This window comes from Xiphophorus hellerii, chromosome 14, assembly GCF_003331165.1.
Source record: "Xiphophorus hellerii strain 12219 chromosome 14, Xiphophorus_hellerii-4.1, whole genome shotgun sequence".
In the NCBI taxonomy this organism is placed as follows: Eukaryota; Metazoa; Chordata; class Actinopteri; order Cyprinodontiformes; family Poeciliidae; genus Xiphophorus; species Xiphophorus hellerii.
Genome location: NC_045685.1, coordinates 24,813,607 through 24,838,049, shown reverse-complemented (window position 1 = coordinate 24,838,049; position 24,443 = coordinate 24,813,607). Strand labels below are relative to the sequence as shown.

General features: G+C 38.4%; 2 protein-coding genes and 1 long non-coding RNA gene across 3 annotated transcripts in view; all 3 read right to left on the bottom strand.

Moving 5' to 3' along the window:
• LOC116733102 (gastrula zinc finger protein XlCGF57.1-like) overlaps window positions 1-24,443 on the bottom strand; it is a 366,755-nt gene that overhangs the window by 26,415 nt on the left and 315,897 nt on the right. The gene's annotated exons all lie outside the window — the stretch shown is intronic.
• Window positions 10,415-14,039, bottom strand: LOC116733159 (uncharacterized). Its single transcript, XR_004341957.1, has 2 exons — window positions 13,993-14,039; window positions 10,415-10,618 (listed from the first exon to the last, which is right to left on the bottom strand). It is a non-coding gene; the product is annotated as an uncharacterized LOC116733159 (long non-coding RNA).
• Window positions 17,668-19,348, bottom strand: LOC116733130 (zinc finger protein OZF-like). Its single transcript, XM_032583866.1, has 2 exons — window positions 19,053-19,348; window positions 17,668-18,800 (listed from the first exon to the last, which is right to left on the bottom strand). The coding sequence occupies exons 1-2, from the start codon at window positions 19,234-19,236 to the stop codon at window positions 18,031-18,033; spliced, it is 954 nt and encodes a 317-aa protein (XP_032439757.1). The 5' UTR covers window positions 19,237-19,348; the 3' UTR covers window positions 17,668-18,030.

The window sequence follows — 24,443 nt, the reverse complement described above, 5'->3', positions numbered from 1 at the left end:
GAGACCAACAGATTATTCAACCAGCTTTAGCTCTGTAGAGCAAATAATAATAATAATAATACAAAAGACTTTGAGGCATTTTTTTAAATCACATCACAAAAGAGAAAACTTTTGTCTAGATTAGTTCTGGAGAGCCGGTACCTCAGGCCAAACGGATCCAAAGAGAGACAGCAGACAGAAGCAGCACAAAACCAAGAGTAAAAAAAAAGACAAAAAGAAACAGATAATATTTCTGTGGGGACTTAATGGACCAAGAACTGATTGATGGATGTAAGCTCCCGCTGATCTCGATCATCGCTGAGTGTTTGTGCTGCCGAGCCTCTTGAGGGGTTTAAAGAAAGGCCAACAGGAAAACATCTAAACGCGAAAATGAATGTACAGAATCACAGAGGAGGACAAAAAAGTCCCAATACAAACAGATAGCCAGCAGCGACGCTACATATTAAAACAAAGATTTAAAGGAGAGTATCATTTTTCTTTGCAACTTTCAGGTTTGTAAAAGTGTGAGTGTGTGAAAACGTTTGAAAGGTTTTATGTTTCATTGGACACAATGAAACAAATCTGGAAATCTAAATTCACACATTTTATGTAAATATTGCCAAAAAAAACGTCTCTCCATAAACTGCTTGTATAACAACATAGACAGTGTAACCAACGGTAACACATTCCAAAGATGAAGGAAAACTCTGTGATGTCACAACTAGAGTCATGCTTGTGATGTCATCAGCTCTCTATCTATGTAACAAACTTCTACCTTCTTGTCATTGCTTGCTGCACTACTGAGGAGTTCAGACGCACGCAAAGCGCTTTTACAGTGAGATTGTTAGCAGACTGATTTGAACAAGTATTATTTTGTCAAAACATGGCACATCAAAGCCAAAATTGTTCCATCAGTGATTTAGCCAAAGGACGTCAGTATGGGTGGGTAGGGAACAGACCTCCTCCCTTTGATTTCCACATAGAGATACAACGACTTGGCTCTCTTTTAAAAATGGAGAAAGCAAAATTGTTTGACCAGAACCAAAAGCTGGACGATACCCAAACAAAACTGGAGGAAACAAAAGCTGAGGTAGAGAGGCAGAGGGCTCTTAAGGAGATTTTCCTCAGCAGGAACATCGAGTTGAAGAAAAAACTACAGGCAATTGAAAAGGGCAACAATCCAGAGACTCTCAGCCCAGCAATTATCGATTCCGAGGTGGACAGCCACACAAAACAGCAGCTGCAAGAGGACTTAGACCTAGCGAAGATAGATCATATTGCCACAGAGCGAGCGTTCATGTCAAGGATTGAGGAATTAAAAGACAAAAACAGAGCACTCCAACAAGAGCTGGACGACATGAAGGCTAAATACGAGGAGCTTCAGTCCAAATCTGAAGCAGACATTAGTGAGATCAAACGTCAGGCTGACCTGCAGGTGGTCAATGAAGACAAGATCAGACAGGGCCAAAATTTAATAGAGAAAATGTCCAAGGAGATCAGCAGCTTCAAGGAATCCGAGAAATACCTGTTGAGAGAACTGGAGCAGATTAATGGTTCATACGAAGAACTAAAGTTGAGGTATGAAGCAGATTTGACTCATATGACAGAAGCTAATTTGGAAAAAACCAAGCATGATCTTGTTGAGCTCATCAAGGCACTCAGAGCAGAGAAGGACAACCTCAATCAGAAAAATGCAGAAGATATCTCTTTCCTCCAATGGCAATCAACTAAGGCAATAAAACATCTGCAATCTGTTCTGGAATTCGCAACAGTTAATTACCACGAACTAAAAGCCAGATATGAAGGAAATGTTCTGACTCTAATGCAGCAGTTAGAAACATCTAAGCAGCATATACATAAAGAGATTAAAACTTATTCAGAGCAAATGATGAGTGTCCTGAAGATTATCACCGAGCTTAAAGCTGAGAAAGACAGTCTCCTAAAACAACTGACTGCTTTTCAACAACTTCCCTCCGGCTGTGAGCTTAACTCACAGCAGGAAAACATGAAAACTGATCATCAACACAAACACGAATTAGCACCTGAGAGACAAAAAGAACCAAACGAGAAAGACACTACCCCGGAAAACAAGGTTTCTGACACTGCGTCCATGGATCAGGACCGTCTGACAGAGGAAACCCTGTCAGAAAACATTGATGTTCCTGATGCCTCTCCCAACCAGGTAAACGACTTTATGGAAAACATGCCGAGTAACTTAGAATCCATGGACGTGACGGACCGCTCTGTGGAAAATCTGTCACAGGAACCAGTGGGGGCAGTCGCCGAGGAAAAATCAGTGTGGAAGAAGATACGACACTGTTTGGGGCTCAGAAAACCACAAATGTTCAAGAAGAAAAGCAAGAAAGCCTCTGAGTCAAGCGACTAGGAAAAAATTTAATTTCTGAACCGTTTGCAACCCCAAAATATATTTCTTATTTTAGATCCCCCCCCAAAAAAATGACCGTGGGTTTTTCTCCGGGTGCTCCGGTTTCCCACAGATTTCCAAAACCATATAAATTAGGGTTATTGACCAAAGTAAATTGTCCTCAAAAAAGGTAGTATTAATTTCTGGAAAATTTAATTTGCAAACGGTTCCGATTGGAGAAACATTTGTGGTGAGAAAAGCAAGAAAACCTCTAAAACAAGCAACTAGTTAAAGAGTCCAGGTCAGTCCTGAACCATTTTCAAAACCCCAAATTACATTTTACATTTTAGACTAAAAAACAAAAAAGGACAACACGGTGATGCAGTGGTTAGCGCTGCATCTTCACAGAAAAGCGTTCTTCATTCTCAACCAGGCGCCTCTTTCTGTGGGAGTTTGTCTGTTCTCTCCGTGTTAGTGTGGGGTTTTCTCCGGGTGCTCCGGTTCCCCCCAGGATTTCAAAAATGATTTAAATTGGGGTTATTGACTAATGTACATTGTCCTCACAAAGGTAGTATTAATTTCTAGAAAATTGAATTTGCAAATGGTTCAGATTAGAGAAACATAGTGAGAGTTGCCCTCCACAGGTTGCTCTCCGCAGGTTGCTCTCCACAGGTTGCTCTCCATAGGTTGCCCTCCACAGGTTGCTCTCCGCAGGTTGCTCTCCACAGGTTGCTCTCCATAGGTTGCCCTCCGCAGGTTGCCCTCTGCAGGTTGCCCTCCACAGGTTGCCCTCCACAGGTTGCTCTCCACAGGTTGCTCTCCACAGGTTGCTTTCCACAGGTTGCCCTCTTCAGGTTGCCCTCCACAGGTTGCTCTCCACAGGTTGCCCTCCACAGGTTGCTCTCCACAGGTTGCTCTCCACAGGTTGCTCTCCACAGGTTGCTCTTCCCCACCAGTTTCTAGATGCAGTCAAGGTTTTTTAATGGGATCAGTTTTAGTGGCCTTAGCATCTCGTCTCTGCTTTTTGCAGATGTGATGAGGTCCTATTGGCTTCATCAGCTGTGGGCAAATAATCTTTGTCGTAGGCCTAACAAGGCGAATGCCTGAACTGGAAAAGGAGGGGCCTTTGCTGTTGCTGTTGAGCCATGTTGCATTGCTTGATAGCTAGTTGTTGCCAGGAATAAACCCAGTCCTGTTTTTTTTCTTTGCAAAAGTTGTTCTCACTGTTGCTTTTGATATATTTTAAAGAAATGTTTATTGTCACAATAGAAGGAGCAAAGAGTCGGGGAGGAGACAACAGACCAGAGGCCAGCAGCAGGACCATGATGTAGGATCTTCTCTTACCTGAGAATAATTTGCTTAAGACGAGCAAATTATTACAGACACACAATTACTTATCTTAGAGATATGTAATAATTTGCTTATTATCTTAGAGATAATTTAATTATCTCTAAGATAATAAGCAAATTATTACTTATTACAGATAATAATAAGCAAATTATTACTTATCTTAGAGATACATAATAATTTGTTTATTATCTTAGAGATAATTCACTTATCTCTAAGATAAGCAAATTATAACTTATCTTAAATATCAGTGATAATTTGCTTATGCCCTAATTTCCACACGACTCACACAAACACAACCCTAATGCTCTTCATGTAAGTGGAGCACAAAATCAACACAATGCTTATGAGCCACACAAATGTGGACACGTTGTGTGTCTGACCCACACAAACACAAACACGCACAATGCAACACAGGCACACACATATATTCCTACATAGCATATTTCTTACAAATGAAGTAAATCATAAAAATAGTCAAATAAACCCCAGCTAGTAGATATGAACGCTCCTCTTGCCGGTGCTCAGATTCTGTGTCTGTGACACCCAGAGGAGGTGAAATGATCCCATATGCCCCATTTATATTTTATTTGTAAATATTTCTGACAAAATGTAACTGTTGTTGCACCAATTATTACAGTAGTTAAATTTTTAGCTTCACCGCACAGTCACATTTAGATATAGAAAAATCCATATTGGAATATTGGAATATTCCAATGTTAGCTATTGGAACAGTTAGCAGGCCATGACGGCAACACTGTCTTTAGAAGACTGCTTGATACTGGATATTACGACATTTAATTTCTATTTACATTGAACTGAATTGTTGATTTGCTGATGCATATTGGAACATTATATATTTGACCAATTCTGACATGTAGCAAGTCGTTACTGGACACTTTTGTTGTTCACACGTTGATTGATATGATTCCTTTGGAGCTGAACACAGTTCCCCGCCTGCTGCTGTTTACTCAGGATGATTTGCGTTCTCAGATCCTTTCTCAGGAATCATAAATGTTTATGCAGGAAATTACAACACCGTCTCTGTCCTGAATTTCAAATATAGAGGCAGAGGCGAAGGATGAGACAAAGTCAGTTTTGCTTAGTTCTTTTCATATTTTTTTTCAGTCACTTAAGGAACCGCAAAACTAATTTTGTGGTAAAATTCTGCAGAATTCATGTGGTTTGTTTCTAAGTCAGATCAGGATAAAAAATTCAAGCTTATGATTTTTTACTAAGTGTCCAGATGAAAAGCTAAGTGGGACTTAATGGCCAACATGGTGGAATACTTCAATAGAGGCTAAAAAGACGTTAGATAAACTGAATGCAGTTGACATAAACTTCAACTCCATGATGATCAAAACATTTATGTTTTTTTGTTTTTTTTTACTGATAATAAAAGAGTTAAAAAGTATTTTATTGTGATGTGATCTTCTATAAAGATATTATCAGAAATAGTTTCTTTACTTGATGTAGAAAGATCATATAATTGTTAGAGAATAAATTCTCAGAAGGATGAAAGTTAGTCTCAGTTTAAACACAATCACACTGAAAATGTTCATGTCAATTGTAACAGTTATGGGCTAGGCAGCTAACTGCGGCTACATAAGCAGCATCAGAAGAGTGGCCTTTTAAGGAGCCTGAGGTGTGAAAAAAACAGGACGCAGTGCTTTTAGTTTTGGTGAATATATATTAAGTGATTTGAATAAAAAAACATACAATTACAACAACACAATGGGACACATGAGAATTGAGTCAGAATAAATTGATTTCCAAATCATAAAGTCCATAGTCCATTCCTAGCTCGCCATCTTTCGATCCAGATGAGGATCTGATCCGACAGGTGAAAAAAAAAAAAACGACCTAAAAGGTCAGAAAACCCATTAAGTGTTTTATCAGAAACAATTATGTACAAATATAATACAAAGGAAATAATTATTAAATTTAAACATCTAGTTTATGCATACTAAATGCAAATGCAATACTTAGATTCCTAATAATTAAACAAACATTTCAATCAGGTTAAATTAACCATAATTTAAATAAAACAAAACAAAACTATCATATTTCAACTAATCAATTTAAAGTTAAAGTGCACTTCCAAAATATCAATCAAGAAAAATAAAATAAATTAATCATCAAATACTCAAGCAGAGTGAGGGAAGGAAAATAAATAAATAAATAAATATACTGCGTAAAATCAACTTAAGTGTAGCTACATTCTGTTCTGATCAATTTTATCTTAAACTTCAGTGCCTCAGCATCAATGTAAAGGTGTCAGAATGCGCACAAAATTCAGCAACAAGTTACCTTTTAGAAGAGAGTGGGGCGTACTGAGCCACAATCAGCACTAACAGAATCCTGGTGGCGGTCCAGGTAAACAATGCCAGTGATTCTAATAAAACAACCCTCCAATGAGCAATCGAGCAGAAGTACCACATGAAAAAATAATACTGTTAACAAATAACAAACTCATCCAGCAATCAAATCAATAGGTTCAAAGATTTTTGGAGGAATTCCTGAGGAAGACGCCAACAGCAAGCCACAATCAGTGGAACAGGTGAGGATCTTTTACTGCGCACTGGAGGCGTGGCTTTAAATAAGTTAGCAGAGTTCAGGCAACACAGGAAGTGGGCCCGCAAAAATAAAAGTCCTTTACTAATTGCGGGTTACACAATGCAATATAATCCCGTGAGTCCACTATGAATAATTCAGCTCCTCCGGGGGAATCCCGAGGCGTTCCCAGCCGAGAGACATAGTCCCTCCAGCGTGTCCTGGGTCTTCCCCGGGGCCTCCTCCCGGTGGGACGTGCCCGGAACGCCTCACCAGGGAGGCGTCCAGGAGGCATCCTGGCCAGATGCCCGAGCCTCAACTGGCTCCTCTCGATGAGAAGGAGCAGCGGCTCTACACTGAGTCCCTCCCGGATGACTGAGCTTCTCACCCTATCTCTAAGGGAGAGCCCAGACACCCTACAGAGAAAACCCATTTCGGCCGCTTATATCCGCAATCTTGTTCTTTCGGTCATGACCCAAATCTCATGACCGTAGATGAGGGTGGGAACGTAGATCGACCGGTAAATCGAGAGCTTCGCTTTTTGGCTCAGCTCTTTCTTCACCACGACGGACCGGTACAGCGCCTGCTTGACGGCAGACGCTGCGCCAATCCGCCTGTCGATCTCCAGCTCCCTTCTTCCCTCATTCATGTACAAGATCCCAAGATACTTGAACTCCTCCACTTGGAGCAGGACACCCCCCCTGAACCGGAGAAGGCACTCTACCCTTTTCCGGCTCAAGACCATGGCCTCGGATTTGGAGGCACTGATCCTCATCCAGGCCGCTTCACACTCGGCTGCGAACCGCTCCAGCAAGAGCTGCAGATCACGACCTGATGAAGCCAATAGGACCACATCATCCGCAAAAAGCAGAGATGACATCCTAAGGCCACCAAAACGGATCCCCTCAACACCTTGGTAAAAGGAGATAGGTAAACACCTGGTTTTAGACCACAATAACTTATTAGTATGGTGTAGGGCCTCCTTTTGCAGCCAATACAGCATCAATTTGTCTTGGGAATGGCATATACAAGTCCTGCACAGTGGTCAGAGGGATTTTAAGCCATTCTTCTTGCAGGATAGTGGCCAGGTCACGACGTGATGCTGGTGGAGGAAAATGTTTCCTGACTCGCTCCTCCAAAACACCCCAAAGTGGCTCAATAATATTTAGATCTGGTGACTGTGCAGGCCATGGGAGATGTTCAACTTCACTTTCATGTTCATCAAACCAATCTTTCACCAATCTCGCTGTGTGTATTGGTGCATTGTCATCCTGATACACGGCACCTCCTTCAGGATACAATGTTTGAACCATTGGATGCACATGGTCCTCCAGAATGGTTCGGTAGTCCTTGGCAGTGATGCGCCCATCTAGCACAAGTATGGGGCCAAGGGAATGCCATGATATGGCAGCCCAAACCATCACTGATCCACCCCAATGCTTCACTCTGGGCATGCAACAGTCTGGGTGGTACGCTTCTTTGGGGCTTCTCCACACCGTAACTCTCCCGGATGTGGGGAAAACAGTAAAGGTGGACTCATCAGAGAACAATACATGTTTCACATTGTCCACAGCCCAAGATTTGCGCTCCTTGCACCATTGAAACCGACGTTTGGCATTGGCACGAGTGACCAAAAGTTTGGCTATAGCAGCCCGGCCGTGTATATTGACCCTGTGGAGCTCCCGATGGACAGTTTTGGTGGAAACAGGAGAGTTGAGGTGCACATTTAATTCTGCCGTGATTTGGGCAGCCGTGGTTTTATGTTTTTTGGATACAATCCGGGTTAGCACCCGAACATCCCTTTCAGACAGCTTCCTCTTGCATCCACAGTTAATCCTATTGGATGTGGTTCGTCCTTCTTGGTGGTATGCTGACATAACCCTGGATACCGTGGCTCTTGAAACATCACAAAGACTTTTTAATAATAATTCTTTATTTAATCAGGTAAACCCCGTTGAGATCTAGATCTCATTTTCAACATTACATTTGAGATTAGAATAATAAATCAGTCTAATTAATATAAAATACTTTTAATGTGGTAAAATGTAATGAATGTGACATTTTTGAAAACTGTCTTAAATTTTGATATTGAGGAAATGAAAAAAATTCAATTTGTGTAAAAACTCATGTTTTACTGTTATTGCAAGGATCTTTAGATGCTTTACTTAAAGCTGACATTTTAAAAATATGGCAACAGTTAATGACGATGACAATCACTGAATAATCCATCAATATTTATTCAAATCAACAGTTATTAAAAAGCATATTCTGCTCAAAATACTAGTGTATATTTTTTTTAGATTTCTTTCAAACAAACATCATAGAGTTTTATTTATGGTAAAACAAGAACATTTCACTGATTCCATTTATAATGTATTTTACATCCAATCATACACAGAAACTTCAAATAAAAGCTAAACTCAATTATTCTACATGGTACAGAACTCCATGAAAACTGAAATGCACAGAAATGAATCCTGTCTGAATGTGTTCCCCTCTTTAACTTCAGTATCTAATGGGATACTGATGGGGATCTTAAGTACAAATACGACTGAGAATTAAAACAAAAAACTGGATTAAGGAAAACAAGCTGCTAGGCAAAAGTAGACCTCAGGTTTATCTTGGTCAGACAGTGAAAGACACAATCACAGTGAATCACTAGCAGCCTGCAAGAATCTGTTGACTTTAATATGTTCAACTTGCTGTTTACATCATCTGACCAGATTTTCCATAAGATTAGATGCCAAATTGGATCGGATCTGTTTTGGACCTATAGCTTCTCATCAGAGTGAGTCTCCATGTGACGAGATAAATTACTTCTGTTACTGTAACTTTTTCCACAGCTCCAACATGAGAATGGCTTCTCACCTGTGTGAATTGTCATATGATCATTTAAAGTTGTTTTCAGGGTGAAACTTTTTCCACAAGTCCCACAAGAGAAAGGTTTGTCACCTGTGTGAATTCTCAGGTGATAAGATAAATGTTCTTTTTGAGTGAAACTTTTTCCACAAGACCCACAAGAGAAAGGCTTCTCACCCGTGTGAATTCTCATGTGAACATTTAAATCACCTTTTTGAGAGAAACGTTTTCCACACGACCCACAAGAGAAAGGCTTCTCACCTGTGTGAATTCTCATGTGATGAGTTAAAGTACGTTTTTCACTGTAACTCTTTCCACAGACACCACAAGTGAAAGGCTTCTCACCTGTGTGAATTCTCATGTGATGAGTTAAAGTATGTTTTTCACTGTAACTCTTTCCACAGATCCCACAAGCGAAAGGCTTCTCACCTGTGTGAATTTTCAGGTGATAAGATAAATGTTGTTTTTGTGTGAAACTTTTTCCACAAGTCCCACAAGAGAAAGGCCTTTCACCCGTGTGAATTCTCATGTGAACATTTAAATAACCTTTTTGAGAGAAACGTTTTCCACAAGACCCACAAGAGAAAGGCCTCTCATCTGTGTGAGTTATCATGTGAACATTTAGAGCGTCCTTTCGAGAGAAACTCTGTCCACAGATCCCACAAGCGAAAGGCTTCTCACCTGTGTGAATTTTCAGGTGATAAGATAAATGTTGTTTTTGTGTGAAACTTTTTCCACAAGTCACACAAGAGAAAAACCTCTCACCTGTGTGAATTTTCATATGAACATTTAAATAACCTTTTTGAGAGAAACTTCTTCCACAAGACCCACAAGAGAAAGGCTTCTCATCTGTGTGAGTTATCATGTGAACATTTAAATAACCTTTTTGAGAGAAACTTCTTCCACAAGACCCACAAGAGAAAGGCTTCTCATCTGTGTGAGTTATCATGTGAACATTTAGAGCGTCCTTTCGAGAGAAACTCTTTCCACAGGATCCACAGGAGAAAGGCTTCTCACCTGTGTGAATTCTCATGTGCCGAGTTAAAGGCCCTCTTTCACTGTAACTCTTTCCACAGGTCCCACATGAGAAGGGCTTCTCACCTGTGTGAATTCTCATGTGATGAGTTAAAGTCCCTCTTTCACTGTAACTCTTTACACAAGTCCCACAAGAAAAAGGCCGCTCATCTTTGTGAATTCTTCTGTGTCTCAGCAAGATATCGTTTCGAGAAAAGGTTTTATCACAAATTTTACAAGAATATAATTTTTGACCTGCGTGCGCTTTCTTGTGCTTTTTTTGTTTTGAAGTGTCAGTTCTGCCTTTCTGCTCTTTGGTTTTCTCATATTTCTCCTTTTGTTTTTGTTCTTCCTTTCTCTCTTTTCCTGGGTCTTCAGAATTGATTCCTTCCTGATTCTGGTTCTCAGTTTCTGCAGAGCCATGAGAGATGAGTTGGTTCCTCTGTGGTTCTGTTTCATTGAGAACCTCCTCCTCTTTACACACACAACATTGTGGGAGATCTGGACAAAAAGACAAAACAAAAGCCTTTAAATGTCAATCAAACAAGGAAGTCTTCATTTTAATATTTTGTTGGATAAAAACAGGATTTTTGGAGGGTTATTCTAAAATCGCAATCTTACAAGAATGAACATTAACTCAACCAATGAGGTTCTTCTGACCAGAATGGAACTAGATGTGAGTCGAAATATGATATTATGGACCTCCAGGTGACCAAACAAGATGGTGATAGCTTAACTTAGTGGCTTAATCTAGTGGCTTCCATTCAAATATTACAAAAAGTTTTCTTCCTCTATGTAGCTTCAGGATATATATCACATTAAAGAATGACATAAAATCTCTAAAGCAAAGCCCTAAAGTGCTTTCAAATCTTGACCCACTGATATTGTCAGACATTGCTCCACTCACACACTCAACACACACTTTCAAAAGCACGACTAAATCTCAGCCTTTACTTTCCTGCGATTCGCAGCAGAATTGGTAACAGTGGGGTGATTGTTGTTAACATGCAGAAAATAATGGCAAAATGATCCTATTGAAAATATTTGACATGAATGTTGGACACTTTGGAAGATTAAATATGAAAGGTGAAAATGGACAATGATATAAATTATTTAAGTCATTTATTTAATGCAATGGGCCCTCCCCCCTGGACTTTGTCTGTCTCCTGGTCCATTTCCTCCCCTCCACCCCCATCTTACGTTCCTTCGTTTGCCTCCTCTCCCCCAAATCCAAGCGACATTTCCCATATTCTCAAACCTACAGCTTGACAGGTATGGGGCAAGGTGAGAGTTCATCTATTAAACTCACTGAAGATGAATACATAAACTAAAAGCTGGAGTACAGACATTTTTTATAAGATAAGACTGTCACGGATCACAAACTGTAATTTAGATATTATATGATGAATAGTAAACAGTCCTGGTCAAAGTTGATCTTTCCAACTATTTTAAATACTTAGAACGATATGAGATGCGTTTAAGGCACTTTTTAAAGTAGGAAATTAAACCTCAATGACACCAATAAGCAACTAATTTGTAGAATAAAAGTTAAATTCTAGCTAAAATTAAACATAATTGAGACTTTTACTGTTTTTATTTTTTTAGGGCTAGCAGAGAAGAACCTGTGGCCCTTACAGCTAACCAGTGAGTATTTAATATTTATCATTTGTGCAGATTGTTTAAATAGTTTTCAGATACAGCGATGTTTAACCAGTCTCTCCAGTAAACTGCATTCGCTGTAAGATTTCCTTCAGTGTAACGTTTGTTTTGGGTTTTTTTGTTTGTTTTTTGTCTTTAAGTAGTGTTAATCATTGATATTTTCAGGCTAGTATCCTAGCTTTCCTATACTGCTTTGCAATTCACTGAAATGTCTGTTTCACAAAAACAAATGCCTATCCTTTCTGCATGTTCTAAATATGCATTTTATATTTTGATTTTATTTTTCATTTGATCTGGAAATGAAATCTTTTTTTTCATTTTAGTTTTTTTTCTCTTTTTAAGTTTAGTTGGAGTAAGGTATTTCATGATTATGGATTGTTGTTGTGATGTGGTTTAGATTGATTTATTCGATTAGATATAAATTTTCTATTAAGCTTGGGGTTTTGTTTTGACGTTGATTTTTGTTTGTTTTTCCTTTTAAATGTTTTTTTTTTTATTGTAATTTTTTTTCTCCTCCTTAATTAGCTTTTGTGTTACATTTTCATTTTCTTTATTATTGTTTCTTGGGTTTTTATGTCTTCAATCATTGGTATGATACCTCCACACTTTTCCTGGACAGAACATATAGAGGACCGCCTCCCTGGCAAGGAGGGGCTGCAAGATAACTTTTCCTACCAAACACAGTCATATTGTTATAGGGTTGAACAGGTGAATGCCGGTAGGTTTTTCGTATCTTGTGTATATGTGTTTAGTTGTTTTTGTTACATCTTCCAGGATACTGTTGTGTTATGTCTTATGACTGAGGAGGGAAATGTGTGTTGATTAATATTAAATATTATCATATTTATTTAGAATCAAAAGGGGGGAAATGTGATGGAAAAATTACATTAAGGTCACATCTGCTAGTCATGTTATATGAATTATTGTGAACTTTCACCAAAAGAACTATTTGGGTTACATGTAGAAGGTTGGAAGTTGTTTTCTACAGCTGCATCACAACCAGACTGTCTCACCTCTTGTTGTTAAATCTTTATCCTTGGTATAAAACTCATGTGTTTCTCTGCCTGACAGAGCTTTTCATCCAGACCTGCTTCATTACTGACTGTCCTACAAGCTCTCTGCATTGTGCACAATATATGAATAAACCTGAATGAGTGATTTCACCTGAACAGTGCTTGGAAATAGTATTTTATCCACAACAGTAATCTATTAATAAAGTTTGACTGACCTATTTGACTATTTTGATGACATGAATTTTAGCGCAGCTCCATCTAATGGATGCATAACGTAACTCCAGCCTCTACTGTAGCGTCTATCCTATGCGCCTTAAACACGGTGCAACTTATATATGAAAAAAGTTTTAAAATAGGCCATTCATTGAAGGTGCGCCTTATAATGTGGTGCGCCTTATAGTGCGGAAAATACGGTAATTATGCTTTATAATAATTGTAAATAATAAAGGTAAATGCTTCACGGATTTCGCCTATCATGGGTTCTTTTGGGAACACAACCCCCGAGAAAAACGAGGGTTCACTGTATAGGTACATGTTTAAATAAAATGAAGATTGTTGAACTACTGACATGTCTCTGAAATTCCAAGCAAAAACTTTGTGTTTATTTTCAGAAAATGAGAAAAGGTCAAAATAATTTAAAAATGCAGTGCTTTCAGACCTTGAATAATGCAAAGAGAACTAGTTCATATTCATTTAGAAACAACAAAACAAATGTTTTAACTCAGGAAGAGTTCAGAAATCAATATTTGGTGGAATAACCAGGAGGTTTTCAATGGGGTTTAGTGCAGTGGTCTCTTCATTTTTTCCAGACCTGTATGAAGTTGTTAACGGTTTTAGTTGGACAAAACTATTAAATTTCTTATGTGAATGTATGTAAATAAGCAGTGAAGTTTAGAAAAATGCACCAACAAATAACTTCTCTTGGTCCTTAGCACTGCTGGGGGCTAAGGACCCCTAAAGGTCAGATCCTAGAATCGTCCCTGGGTTTAAATATTCTGCTATTAGAGCAGAATACTCCAGTCCAGGTTTGAAGAGTCTGGGTGTTGTAGTTTTTAAACTAGAGTCGATTAAACATGCGGAAGGAAAAAATAGGTGGAATCGCCCTTTAGCCATTTCCCGAATCGGAAGCTTGAATTGGAAACCAACTTCAGCTTCGTCTTTCTTAAACCTGATTAATCAGTAAAACATGAAGGTGTTTCGTACCTATCCGGTGTAAGATGATCCTCGGTATCCGGGTAAAATCCATCAGTCTGCGCTGATCCTCCATCTCTTCCTCCATCTTAACGTTGATTTCTTTCCACTCTGTGAATGTTTCTCCAGCAGGAGTTACCTGCTCGTTGATAAACTCTCTCTGAGGCGGAACTGAAGACATTTTCACTGAAAACACGGAAATATTTACCGAAAACACCAAACCTGTTTTCAAACTACCTTCTAAGAGGAGCTAATGCTACCTCGTGAGCTCCGTAGCTTCCTGTGTGTTTCACTTTGGCTGCACTGAAGAAACTGTAAACGATTTTTAGTTCCCCTTTGAATGTTCCGCTTTGAGCCTCCTCTCAACATAAAGTTATATTAAATATCTTACAACATTAATAAAAGGTTTATATATTTCAGTGAGTGAAACACAGTATTAAAGTAATTACACAAACACACGGATGTTTCCAAGCCTTTTATTTCTGTTAATTATGAGGATTTTCCACATTTAATGGAAACACAGCATTTATGATTAGAATAATACATCATACTGACACTAATGAAAAAAAGAATTACTTAAAAATGTGAGCTTGGAGTCAGTTATCAGAAAATACTTTTTATCTTACAAAAGAACCATATTAGATGGTATTTTAATTTCTTGTGTGTGATCGTTTCAGCTTGTGAAACAGAGTCTAATATTATAGTTTTGTATTTTGTGATTCAGTTTTGAAGTTAAACAGTAAATGGCTACATATATTATAGAGGAACGCAGAGAATTGTTGTGATTGTTTTAGCTTGTAAAACAGTCTAAGTGGTATCAAAACGTGCGGCTCAATCCCGGCATTTAGCTATTACTGTTATTGGGAATCGGAGTTACGATGGCGACGTAAAAAGCTAAAAACGAGCAAAATTTCCAACTGCAGAAACACAGAGCATAACTGAAACCAACTGCTGCCCCATTAGAGTGAGAAATGAAGTGGATTTTTGACCCCAAAACAATTTAGAAATCGCCGTCACGCCCACAAATATCGCCCGATTGGTGTCAAACTCGGTCATGACATCGATACGCATGCCTGCTCCGGTAAAATGTTTTCAAAATTTCTCTAGGGCTTACGGTTTTCTGTCAAGGTGCTTCAGAGCGAAATCATGCGGCAGGGTAACTGACGCTCTCCCAGATTCACTTCCATGTATTTCTGAAAAATTTCAGAGCTCGGCGCACACCATCTATGTCTCATCACTGTTATTACTGAGAGTGAGGTAGAGATATTAATCGCGGGCGACAAATAGCCCTCTCATACTCTTCAAACGGTTTTCGAATACGTATCACGGTTCCCGAACGGGAAGGAGTTGTTCGGACTGCTTTTTTAAATAAAAACTGACTAGGTGTCTCACAAAGATATAATTCTTTTCCACCTTTCTGTCTCACACTCACACAACAGCTGCTCTTTAGAACTACAATGACTGAAGGTTAGGACTACAACATGGCGGACACTCAGTGCCTACAAAAGAGGTCTGAGCTGAATGTCAGAACTACAAACATGGTGGAACTGTCAGTTACTACAGAGGAGGACTGAGCTGGCCTTTAGAACTACTTGTGTTTTGGGTGTTTTATAACTGATTTAAAATTAAGCTTACTCATTACATTTGTGTATTTTTTACATGAACGTTCCATTCATCCATCCATCCTCTGTTCACCCTTGTCCCTAATGGGGTCGGGAGGGTTGCTGGTGCCTATCTCCAGCTACGTTCCAGGTGGGAGGCGGGGTCACCCTGGACAGTCTGTCGCAGGGCAACACAAAGACATACAGGACAAACATTCACACACACACACCCCTAGGGTGTGTGTGGAGAATTTAGATAGACCGATTAACCTAACAGTCATGTTTTTGGACTGTGGGAGGAAGCCGGAGTACCCGGAGAGAACCCATGCATGCACAGGGAGAACATGCAAACTCCATGCAGAAAGACCCCGGCCGGGAATCGAACCCAGGACCTTCTTGCTGCAAGGCAACAGTGCTATCAACTGCGCCACTGTGCAGCCCCTAGATCAATGTTACTCATGGAATTAGTTTGGACATTTAAAATGAAGCTTACTGAAAATTTCAAAATAAAAGCCTTAATATTCCTCTATGGTTAAATTAAGGCCATAGGTGGTGCAATAATATTAGCCTGCATTATCTTTTTCTCTCAGGTTAAGCATTTTCCCTAAAATAAGATTTTAGCTATTTTTCTTAATTATTATCCATGTTTAGGACACTGAATGTAGGAAGTCAATCTAAAACAACATTCTAATGATAGCCCACATGCTACTGACAGCATTTAGGCTTACATTAGCATTTTGGCTCATTTTAGATTATACATTAATATTAACATACTGAATGGTGCAAGACCATGTTAATCAACATGCTTGTTACTCTCCACATGCTATTGATTACATTGCAGGTTTCTTTAGCATTGATGCTAATTTTTAGCATCAGAACGCTGGGTCCAAACCGACGGGCACATTTTGGCAGGCCCCGGTTAAATTTCTTCAGGAATTTTCTAGTTTTGTATTTTGTGATTCAGTCTTGAAGTTAACAGTAAATAAATACATATTTTATAGAGGAGCGCAGAGATTCGTTGTTTTGACTTGTAAAGATGGAGAATAACTGACTGTGTTGTGAAAAAAAGGTTCATGTTGCCAAAAAAGTAGTGAAAACATGAAAGGTCACTGAAGAGACAAGATGTGAGACCAAGACAGATCACTTTAACTAAAGCCATCAAAACAATAAAAGTCTTCTGGTTATTTTGAAAAATTCTTGGCCTGTTTTTATGTCTGATATTTTTATAAGACAGATCACTTTAATTACAGCCATAAAATCAACAATTTGATTGACAACAAAACTGAAAAGGATCATTAATCCAAAGCTCTTAACAACAGAAAGCATTGGGCGAGTTGATTAATTTATGGATTTTTGATGGGTTTTTAAAAAATATCCTTCAAATGCAAAAGATATTTCTGACTTGTTTTTGTGTCACATTACAGTATTGTAGATCGTCTGCAATGTTATCTCTGGATACAGTAACTGAAAGGTGCATGAAACGTCCATAAAGATGTAGTTTCTGACAATGCAGAATTAATTAATAACTAATGAAAACATTACATTTGAGATTAGAATATTAAATCAGTCTAATTGATGAAAAATACTTTTAATGTGGTAAAATGTAATGAATGTGACATTTTTTGAAAACTGTCTTGAATTCTGATATTGAGGAAATGAAAAAAATTCAATTTGTGTAAAAACTCATGTTTTACTGTTATTGCAAGGATCTTTAGATGCTTTACTTAAAGCTGACATTTAAAAATATGGCAACAGTTAATGACGATGACAATCACTGAATAATCCATCAATATTTATTCAAATCAACAGTTATTAAAAAGCATATTCTGCTCAAAATACTAGTGTATATTTTAACATACCTTTTTAATAATATACTTTGCTTCTCATAGCAAAGTGTAACAATGACAAACATTTGGGAACATAAAAACCTCTCTGTGGTTAGCTCTAAATCAAAATCTGACCAGATCAAAATTATTTTAGAGGTTTTTTCAAACAAACATCAGAGTTTTATTTATGGAAAAACAAGAACATTTCACTGCTTTCATTTCTAAAGTATTTTACATCCAGTCATACACAGAAACTTCAAATAAAAACTAAACTCAATTATTCTACATGGTACAGAACTCCATGAAAACTGAAATGCACAGAAATTAATCCTGTCTGAATGTGTTCCCCTCTTTAACTTCAGTATCTAATGGGATACTGATGGGGATCTTAAGTACAAATACGACTGAGAATTAAAACAAAAAACTGGATTAAGGAAAACAAGCTGCTAGGCAAAAGAAGACCTCAGGTTTATGTTGGTCAGACAGTGAAAGACACAATCACAGTGAATCACTAGCAGCCTGGAAGAATCTGTTGACTTTAATATGTTCAACTTGCTGTTTACATCATCTGACCAGATTTTCCATAAGATTAGATGCCAAATAGGATCGGATCTGTTTTGGACCTATGGCTTCTCATCAGAGTGAGTCTTCATGTGACGAGATAAATAACTTCTGTTACTGTAACTTTTTCCACAGCTCCCACATGAGAAAGGCTTCTCACCCGTGTGAATTCTCATGTGAACATTTAAATCACCTTTTTGAGAGAAACGTTTTCCACAAGTCCCACAAGAGAAAGGCCTCTCACCCGTGTGAATTCTCATGTGAACATTTAAAGAACCTTTTTGAGAGAAACTTCTTCCACAAGACCCACAAGAGAAAGGCTTCCCACCTGTGTGAATTCTCATGTGAACATTTAAATGAGTTTTTTGAGAGAAACTTCTTCCACAAGTCCCACAAGAGAAAGGCTTCTCATCTGTGTGAGTTATCATGTGGACATTTAGAAAGTCCTTTCGAGAGAAACTCTTTCCACAGGATCCACAGAAGAAAGGCTTCTCACCTGTGTGAATTCTCATGTGATGAGTTAAAGTCCATTTTTTACTGTAACTTTTTCCACAGATCCCACAAGAGAAAGGCTTCTCACCTGTGTGAATTCTCATGTGATGAGTTAAAGTCCATTTTTTACTGTAACTTTTTCCACAGATCCCACAAGAGAAAGGCTTCTCACCTGTGTGAATTCTCATGTGAGCATTTAAATAAGTTTTTTGAGAGAAACTTCTTCCACAAGACCCACAAGAGAAAGGCTTCTCATCTGTGTGAGTTATCATGTGGACATTTAGAGCGTCCTTTCGAGAGAAACTCTTTCCACAGGTCTCACATGAGAAGGGCTTCTCACCTGTGTGAAGTTTCATATGAGCATTTACATGGCCTTTCCGAGAGAAACCTTTTCCACAAGTCCCACAAGAGAAAGTATTCTCACCTGCGTGAATTCTCATGTGAACATGTAAATGAGTTTTTAGGGAGAAACCTCTTCCACAAGACCCACAAGAGAAAGGCTTCTCATCTGTGTGAGTTATCATGTGGACATTTAGAGCGTCCTTTCGAGAGAAACTCTTTCCACAGGATCCACAGGAGAAAGGCTTCTCACTTGTGTGAATTCTAATGTGCCGAGTTAAAGGCCCTCTTTCACTGTAACTCTTTCCACAGGTCCTACATGAGAAAGGCTTCTCACCTGTGTGAATTCTCATGTGAACATTTAAATTAGTTTTTAGGGAGAAACTTCTTCCACAAGACCCACAGGAGAAAGGCTTCTCACCTGTGTGAATTCTCATGTGATGAGTTAAAGTCCCTCTGTTACTGTAACTCTTTCCACAAGTCCCACAAGAAAAAGGCCGCTCATATCTGTGAATTCTTCTGTGCCTCAGCAAGATATCGTTTCGAGAAAAGGTTTTATCACAAATTTTACAAGAATATAATTTTTGCCCTGCGTGAGCATTTTTGTGCTTTTTTTGTTTTGAAGTGTCAGTTCTGCCTTTCTGCTCTTTGGTTTTCTCATATTTCTCCTTTTGTTTTTGTTCTTCCTTTCTCTTTTTTCCCGGGTCTTCAGAATTGATTCCTTCCTGATTTTGGTTCTCAGTTTCTGCAGAGCCATGAGAGATGAGTTGGTTCCTCTGTGGTTCTGTTTCATTGAGAACCTCCTCCTCTTTACACACACAACATTGTGGGAGATCTGGACAAAAAGACAAAACAAAAGCCTTTAAATGTCAATCAAACAAGGAAGTTTACTATTAATATTTTGTTGGATAAAAACAGGATTTTTTTCTGGCTCTGGAAAGAGGTTCCGCAGCATCCGGTGCAGGTCCACCAGGTTCCGAAACAGCTTTTTCCCACTTGCCATCAGACTGCTGAACTCTTAACTGGACTGCACTCAAAATCTGGTCTCCACTTCATACCTTGCACATGTACAGAGCTAAATAACTTCCATTTTACTGTCAGTCCTGCACTTTATATTTTATATTCATATTTATATTCATATTTTATACTGTATTTTATTTTATTCTGGAGTAACCTCACAACATTGGAACCTCAAAACATTGTCCTGAGCCGTATGCAACGAAATTTCGTTCTGTATAAACCCTGTGCATACAAAATGACAATAAAGTCAGTCTAAGTCTATTTGACTATTTTGATGACATTCCCTTTAGCGCAGCTCCATCTAATGGATGCATAACGTAACTCCAGCCTCTACTGTAGCGTCTATTCTATGCGCCTTAAACATGGTGCAACTTATATATAAAAAAAGTTTTAAAATAGGCCATTCATTGAAGGTGCGCCTTATAATGTGGTGCGCCTTATAGTGCGGAAAATACGGTAATTATGCTTTATAAAAATTGTAAAAAATAAAGGTAAATGCTTCACGGATTTCGCCTATCATGGGTTCTTTTGGGAACACAACCCCCGAGAAAAACGAGGGTTCACTGTATAGGTACATGTTTAAATAAAATGAAGATTGTTGAACTACTGACATGTCTCTGAAATTCCGAGCAAAAACTTTGTGTTTATTTTCAGAAAATGAGAAAAGGTCAAAATAATTTAAAAATGCAGTGCTTTCAGAGCTTGAATAAAGCAAAGAGAACTAGTTCATATTCATTTAGAAACAACAAAACAAATGTTTTAACTCAGGAAGAGTTCAGAAATCAATATTTGGTGGAATAACCAGGAGGTTTTCAATGGGGTTTAGTGCAGTGGTCTCTTCATTTTTTCCAGACCTGTATGTAGTTGTTAACGGTTTTAGTTGGACAAAACTATTTAATTTCTTATGTGAATGTATGTAAATAAGCAGTGAAGTTTATAAAAATGCACCAACAAATAACTTCTCTTGGTCCTTAGCACTGCTGGGGGCTAAGGACCCCTAAAGGTCAGATCCTAGAATCGCCCCTGGGTTTAAATATTCTGCTATTAGAGCAGAATACTCCAGTCCAGGTTTGAAGAGTCTGGGTGTTGTAGTTTTTAAACTAGAGTCGATTAAACATGCGGAAGGAAAAAATAGGTGGAATCGCCCTTTAGCCATTTCCCGAATCGGAAGCTTGAATTGGAAACCAACTTCAGCTTCGTCTTTCTTAAACCTGATTAATCAGTAAAACATGAAGGTGTTTCGTACCTATCCGGTGTAAGATGATCCTCGGTATCCGGGTAAAATCCATCAGTCTGCGCTGATCCTCCATCTTTTCCTCCATCTTAACGTTGATTTCTTTCCACTCTGTGAATGTTTCTCCAGCAGGAGTTACCTGCTCGTTGATAAACTCTCTCTGAGGCGGAACTGAAGACAGTTTCACTGAAAACACGGAAATATACCTTCTAAGAGGAGCTAATGCTACCTCGTGAGCTCCGTAGCTTCCTGTGTGTTTCACTTTGGCTGCACTGAAGAAACTGTAAACGATTTTTAGTTCCCCTTTGAATTTTCCACTTTGAGCCTCCTCTCAACATAAAGTTATATTAAATATCTTACAACATTAATAAAAGGTTCATTTATTTCATACTAAATCAGTCTAATTGATAAAAAAATACTTTTAATTTGCTAAATATATTGAATATGACCTTTTTTAAAAACTGTCTTAAATTCTGATATTGAGGAAATGAAAAAATTCAATTTGTGTAAAAACTCATGTTTTACTGTTATTGCAAGGATCTTTAGATGCTTTACTTAAAGCTGACATTTAAAAATATGGCAACAGTTAATGACGATGACAATCAATGAATAATCCATCAATATTTATTCAAATCTACAGTTATTAAAAAGCATATTCTGCTCAAAATACTAGTGTATATTTTTTTGAGATTTCTTTCAAACAAACATCAGAGTTTTATTTATGGAAAAACAAGAACATTTCACTGCTTTCATTTCTAAAGTATTTTACATCCAGTCATACACAGAAACTTCAAATAAAAGCTAAACTCAATTATTCTACATGGTACAGAACTCCATGAAAACTGAAATGCACAGAAATTAATCCTGTCTGAATGTGTTCCCCTCTTTAACTTCAGTATCTAATGGGATACTGATGGGGATCTTAAGTACAAATACGACTGAGAATTAAAACAAAAAACTGGTTTAAGGAAAACAAGCTGGAAAACAATCTGGTTTAAAACATAATCTTTAACCAGTACGAGTAAAGATAAGACTGTCACGGATCACAAACTGTAATTTAGATATTATATGATGAATAGTAAACAGTCCAGGTCAAAGTTGATATTTAAGTATTTTAAATACTTAGAACGATATGAGATGCGTTTAAGGCACTTTTTAAAGTAGGAAATTAAACCTCAATGACACCAATAAGCAACTAATTTGTAGAATAAAAGTTAAATTATAGCTTAAATTAAACATAATTGAGATTTTTACTATTTTTATTTTTTTACGGCTAGCAGAGTAGAATCTGCTGGCCCTTACAGCCAACCAGTGATTATTTAATATTTATAATTTGAGCTGATTGTTTAAATAGTGCCCTGCGACAGACTGGCGACCTGTCCAGGGTGAACCCCGCCTCTCGCCCGGAACCTAGCTGGAGATGGGCGCCGGCAACCCTCCCGACCCGACTAAGGACAAAGGGTGAACAGAAAATGGATGGATGTCTGGATGTTTAAATAGTTTTCAGATACAGCGATGTTTAACCAGTCTCATCAGTAAACTGTGAAAGTGTTTCATGAGTTTTCAGTGTAAGATTGCCTTCACTGTCCGTGTACTTCCTTAAACTGGCGTCACGGAAACTGTAATTGTCAGATTATATGATGAATAATAATCAGGGTTGTGATAGAATAGTCAGCAGTGATAGAAGTTTAGTAATAATGCAAATCTTTCATCACATTTGCCCCACATTCCCTCCTAATTCAGGGATTGTGGTTTCTTAATTTCAGTGTTTATGCTACTGGACGAGAAACAGAGTTAAAATTGTCTTTTGTTCCTCACAGCACCTGTGCAGATCGATCACTGTGCGGTTTGAAGAGTTGGGTAGGAACTGTGTTTGCAGCCCCGGCCCTCATAATGAAGAACGGCTCTAGGAGCCGGTTCCCATGGTTCAATTCAAAGAACCGACTCTAACAGCCCAAACATTCGGGACCGACCCATCAGCTAGATTCAGCAACCTATCTGTTTTTATTACGGATACGATAGTTTATAAAACAGACATAGTATAAAACATATTTACTGAGATTACATTATAGAGTTCCAATTATAGCAGCATATTTTATGTTTCAGGTCAGTGTTGCTTCATAGACTGTCAGCTCCATCAGTATCAACCTCCAGGTAAAACAGCCGGTGTTGTTGCACAGGTGAGAGATCTCCTGCTGCATGTTTCATTGGTAATCGTTCTGCACTGATTGCTGGAGAACTCAGACTTCAATCATAGTAGCAGGCAGAAATGAGGAACCTTTACTGGGGTCAACAAAATGGAAGACACGGCGTGTCTTATCTCTCAAATATCAAATATCTCTACAAAAGGAAGAAAGGAGACCAACAGATTATTCAACCAGCTTTAGCTCTGTAGAGCAAATAATAATAATAATAATACAAAAGACTTTGAGGCATTTTTTTTAATCACATCACAAAAGAGAAAACTTTTGTCTAGATTAGTTCTGGAGAGCCGGTACCTCAGGCCAAACGGATCCAAAGAGAGACAGCAGACAGAAGCAGCACAAAACCAAGAGTAAAAAAAAAGACAAAAAGAAACAGATAATATTTCTGTGGGGACTTAATGGACCAAGAACTGATTGATGGATGTAAGCTCCCGCTGATCTCGATCATCGCTGAGTGTTTGTGCTGCCGAGCCTCTTGAGGGGTTTAAAGAAAGGCCAACAGGAAAACATCTAAACGCGAAAATGAATGTACAGAATCACAGAGGAGGACAAAAAAGTCCCAATACAAACAGATAGCCAGCAGCGACGCTACATATTAAAACAAAGATTTAAAGGAGAGTTTCATTTTTCTTTGCAGTTTTCAGGTTTGTAAAAGTGTGAGTGTGTGAAAACGTTTGAAAGGTTTTATGTTTCATTGGACACAATGAAACAAATCTGGAAATCTAAATTCACACATTTTATGTAAATATTGCCAAAAAAAACGTCTCTCCATAAACTGCTTGTATAACAACATAGACAGTGTAACCAATGGTAACACATTCCAAAGATGAAGGAAAAATCTGTGATGTCACAACTAGAGTCATGCTTGTGATGTCATCAGCTCTCTATCTATGTAACAAACTTCTACCTTCTTGTCATTGCTTGCTGCACTACTGAGGAGTTCAGACGCACGCAAAGCGCTTTTACAGTGAGATTGTTAGCCGACTGATTTGAACAAGTATTATTTTGTCAAAACATGGCACATCAATGCCAAAATTGTTCCATCAGTGAGATAGCCAAAGGACGTCAGTATGGGTGGGTAGGGAACAGACCTCCTCCCTTTGATTTCCACATAGAGATACAACGACTTGCCTCTCTTTTAAAAATGGAGAAAGCAAAATTATTTGAGCAGAACCAAAAGCTGGAC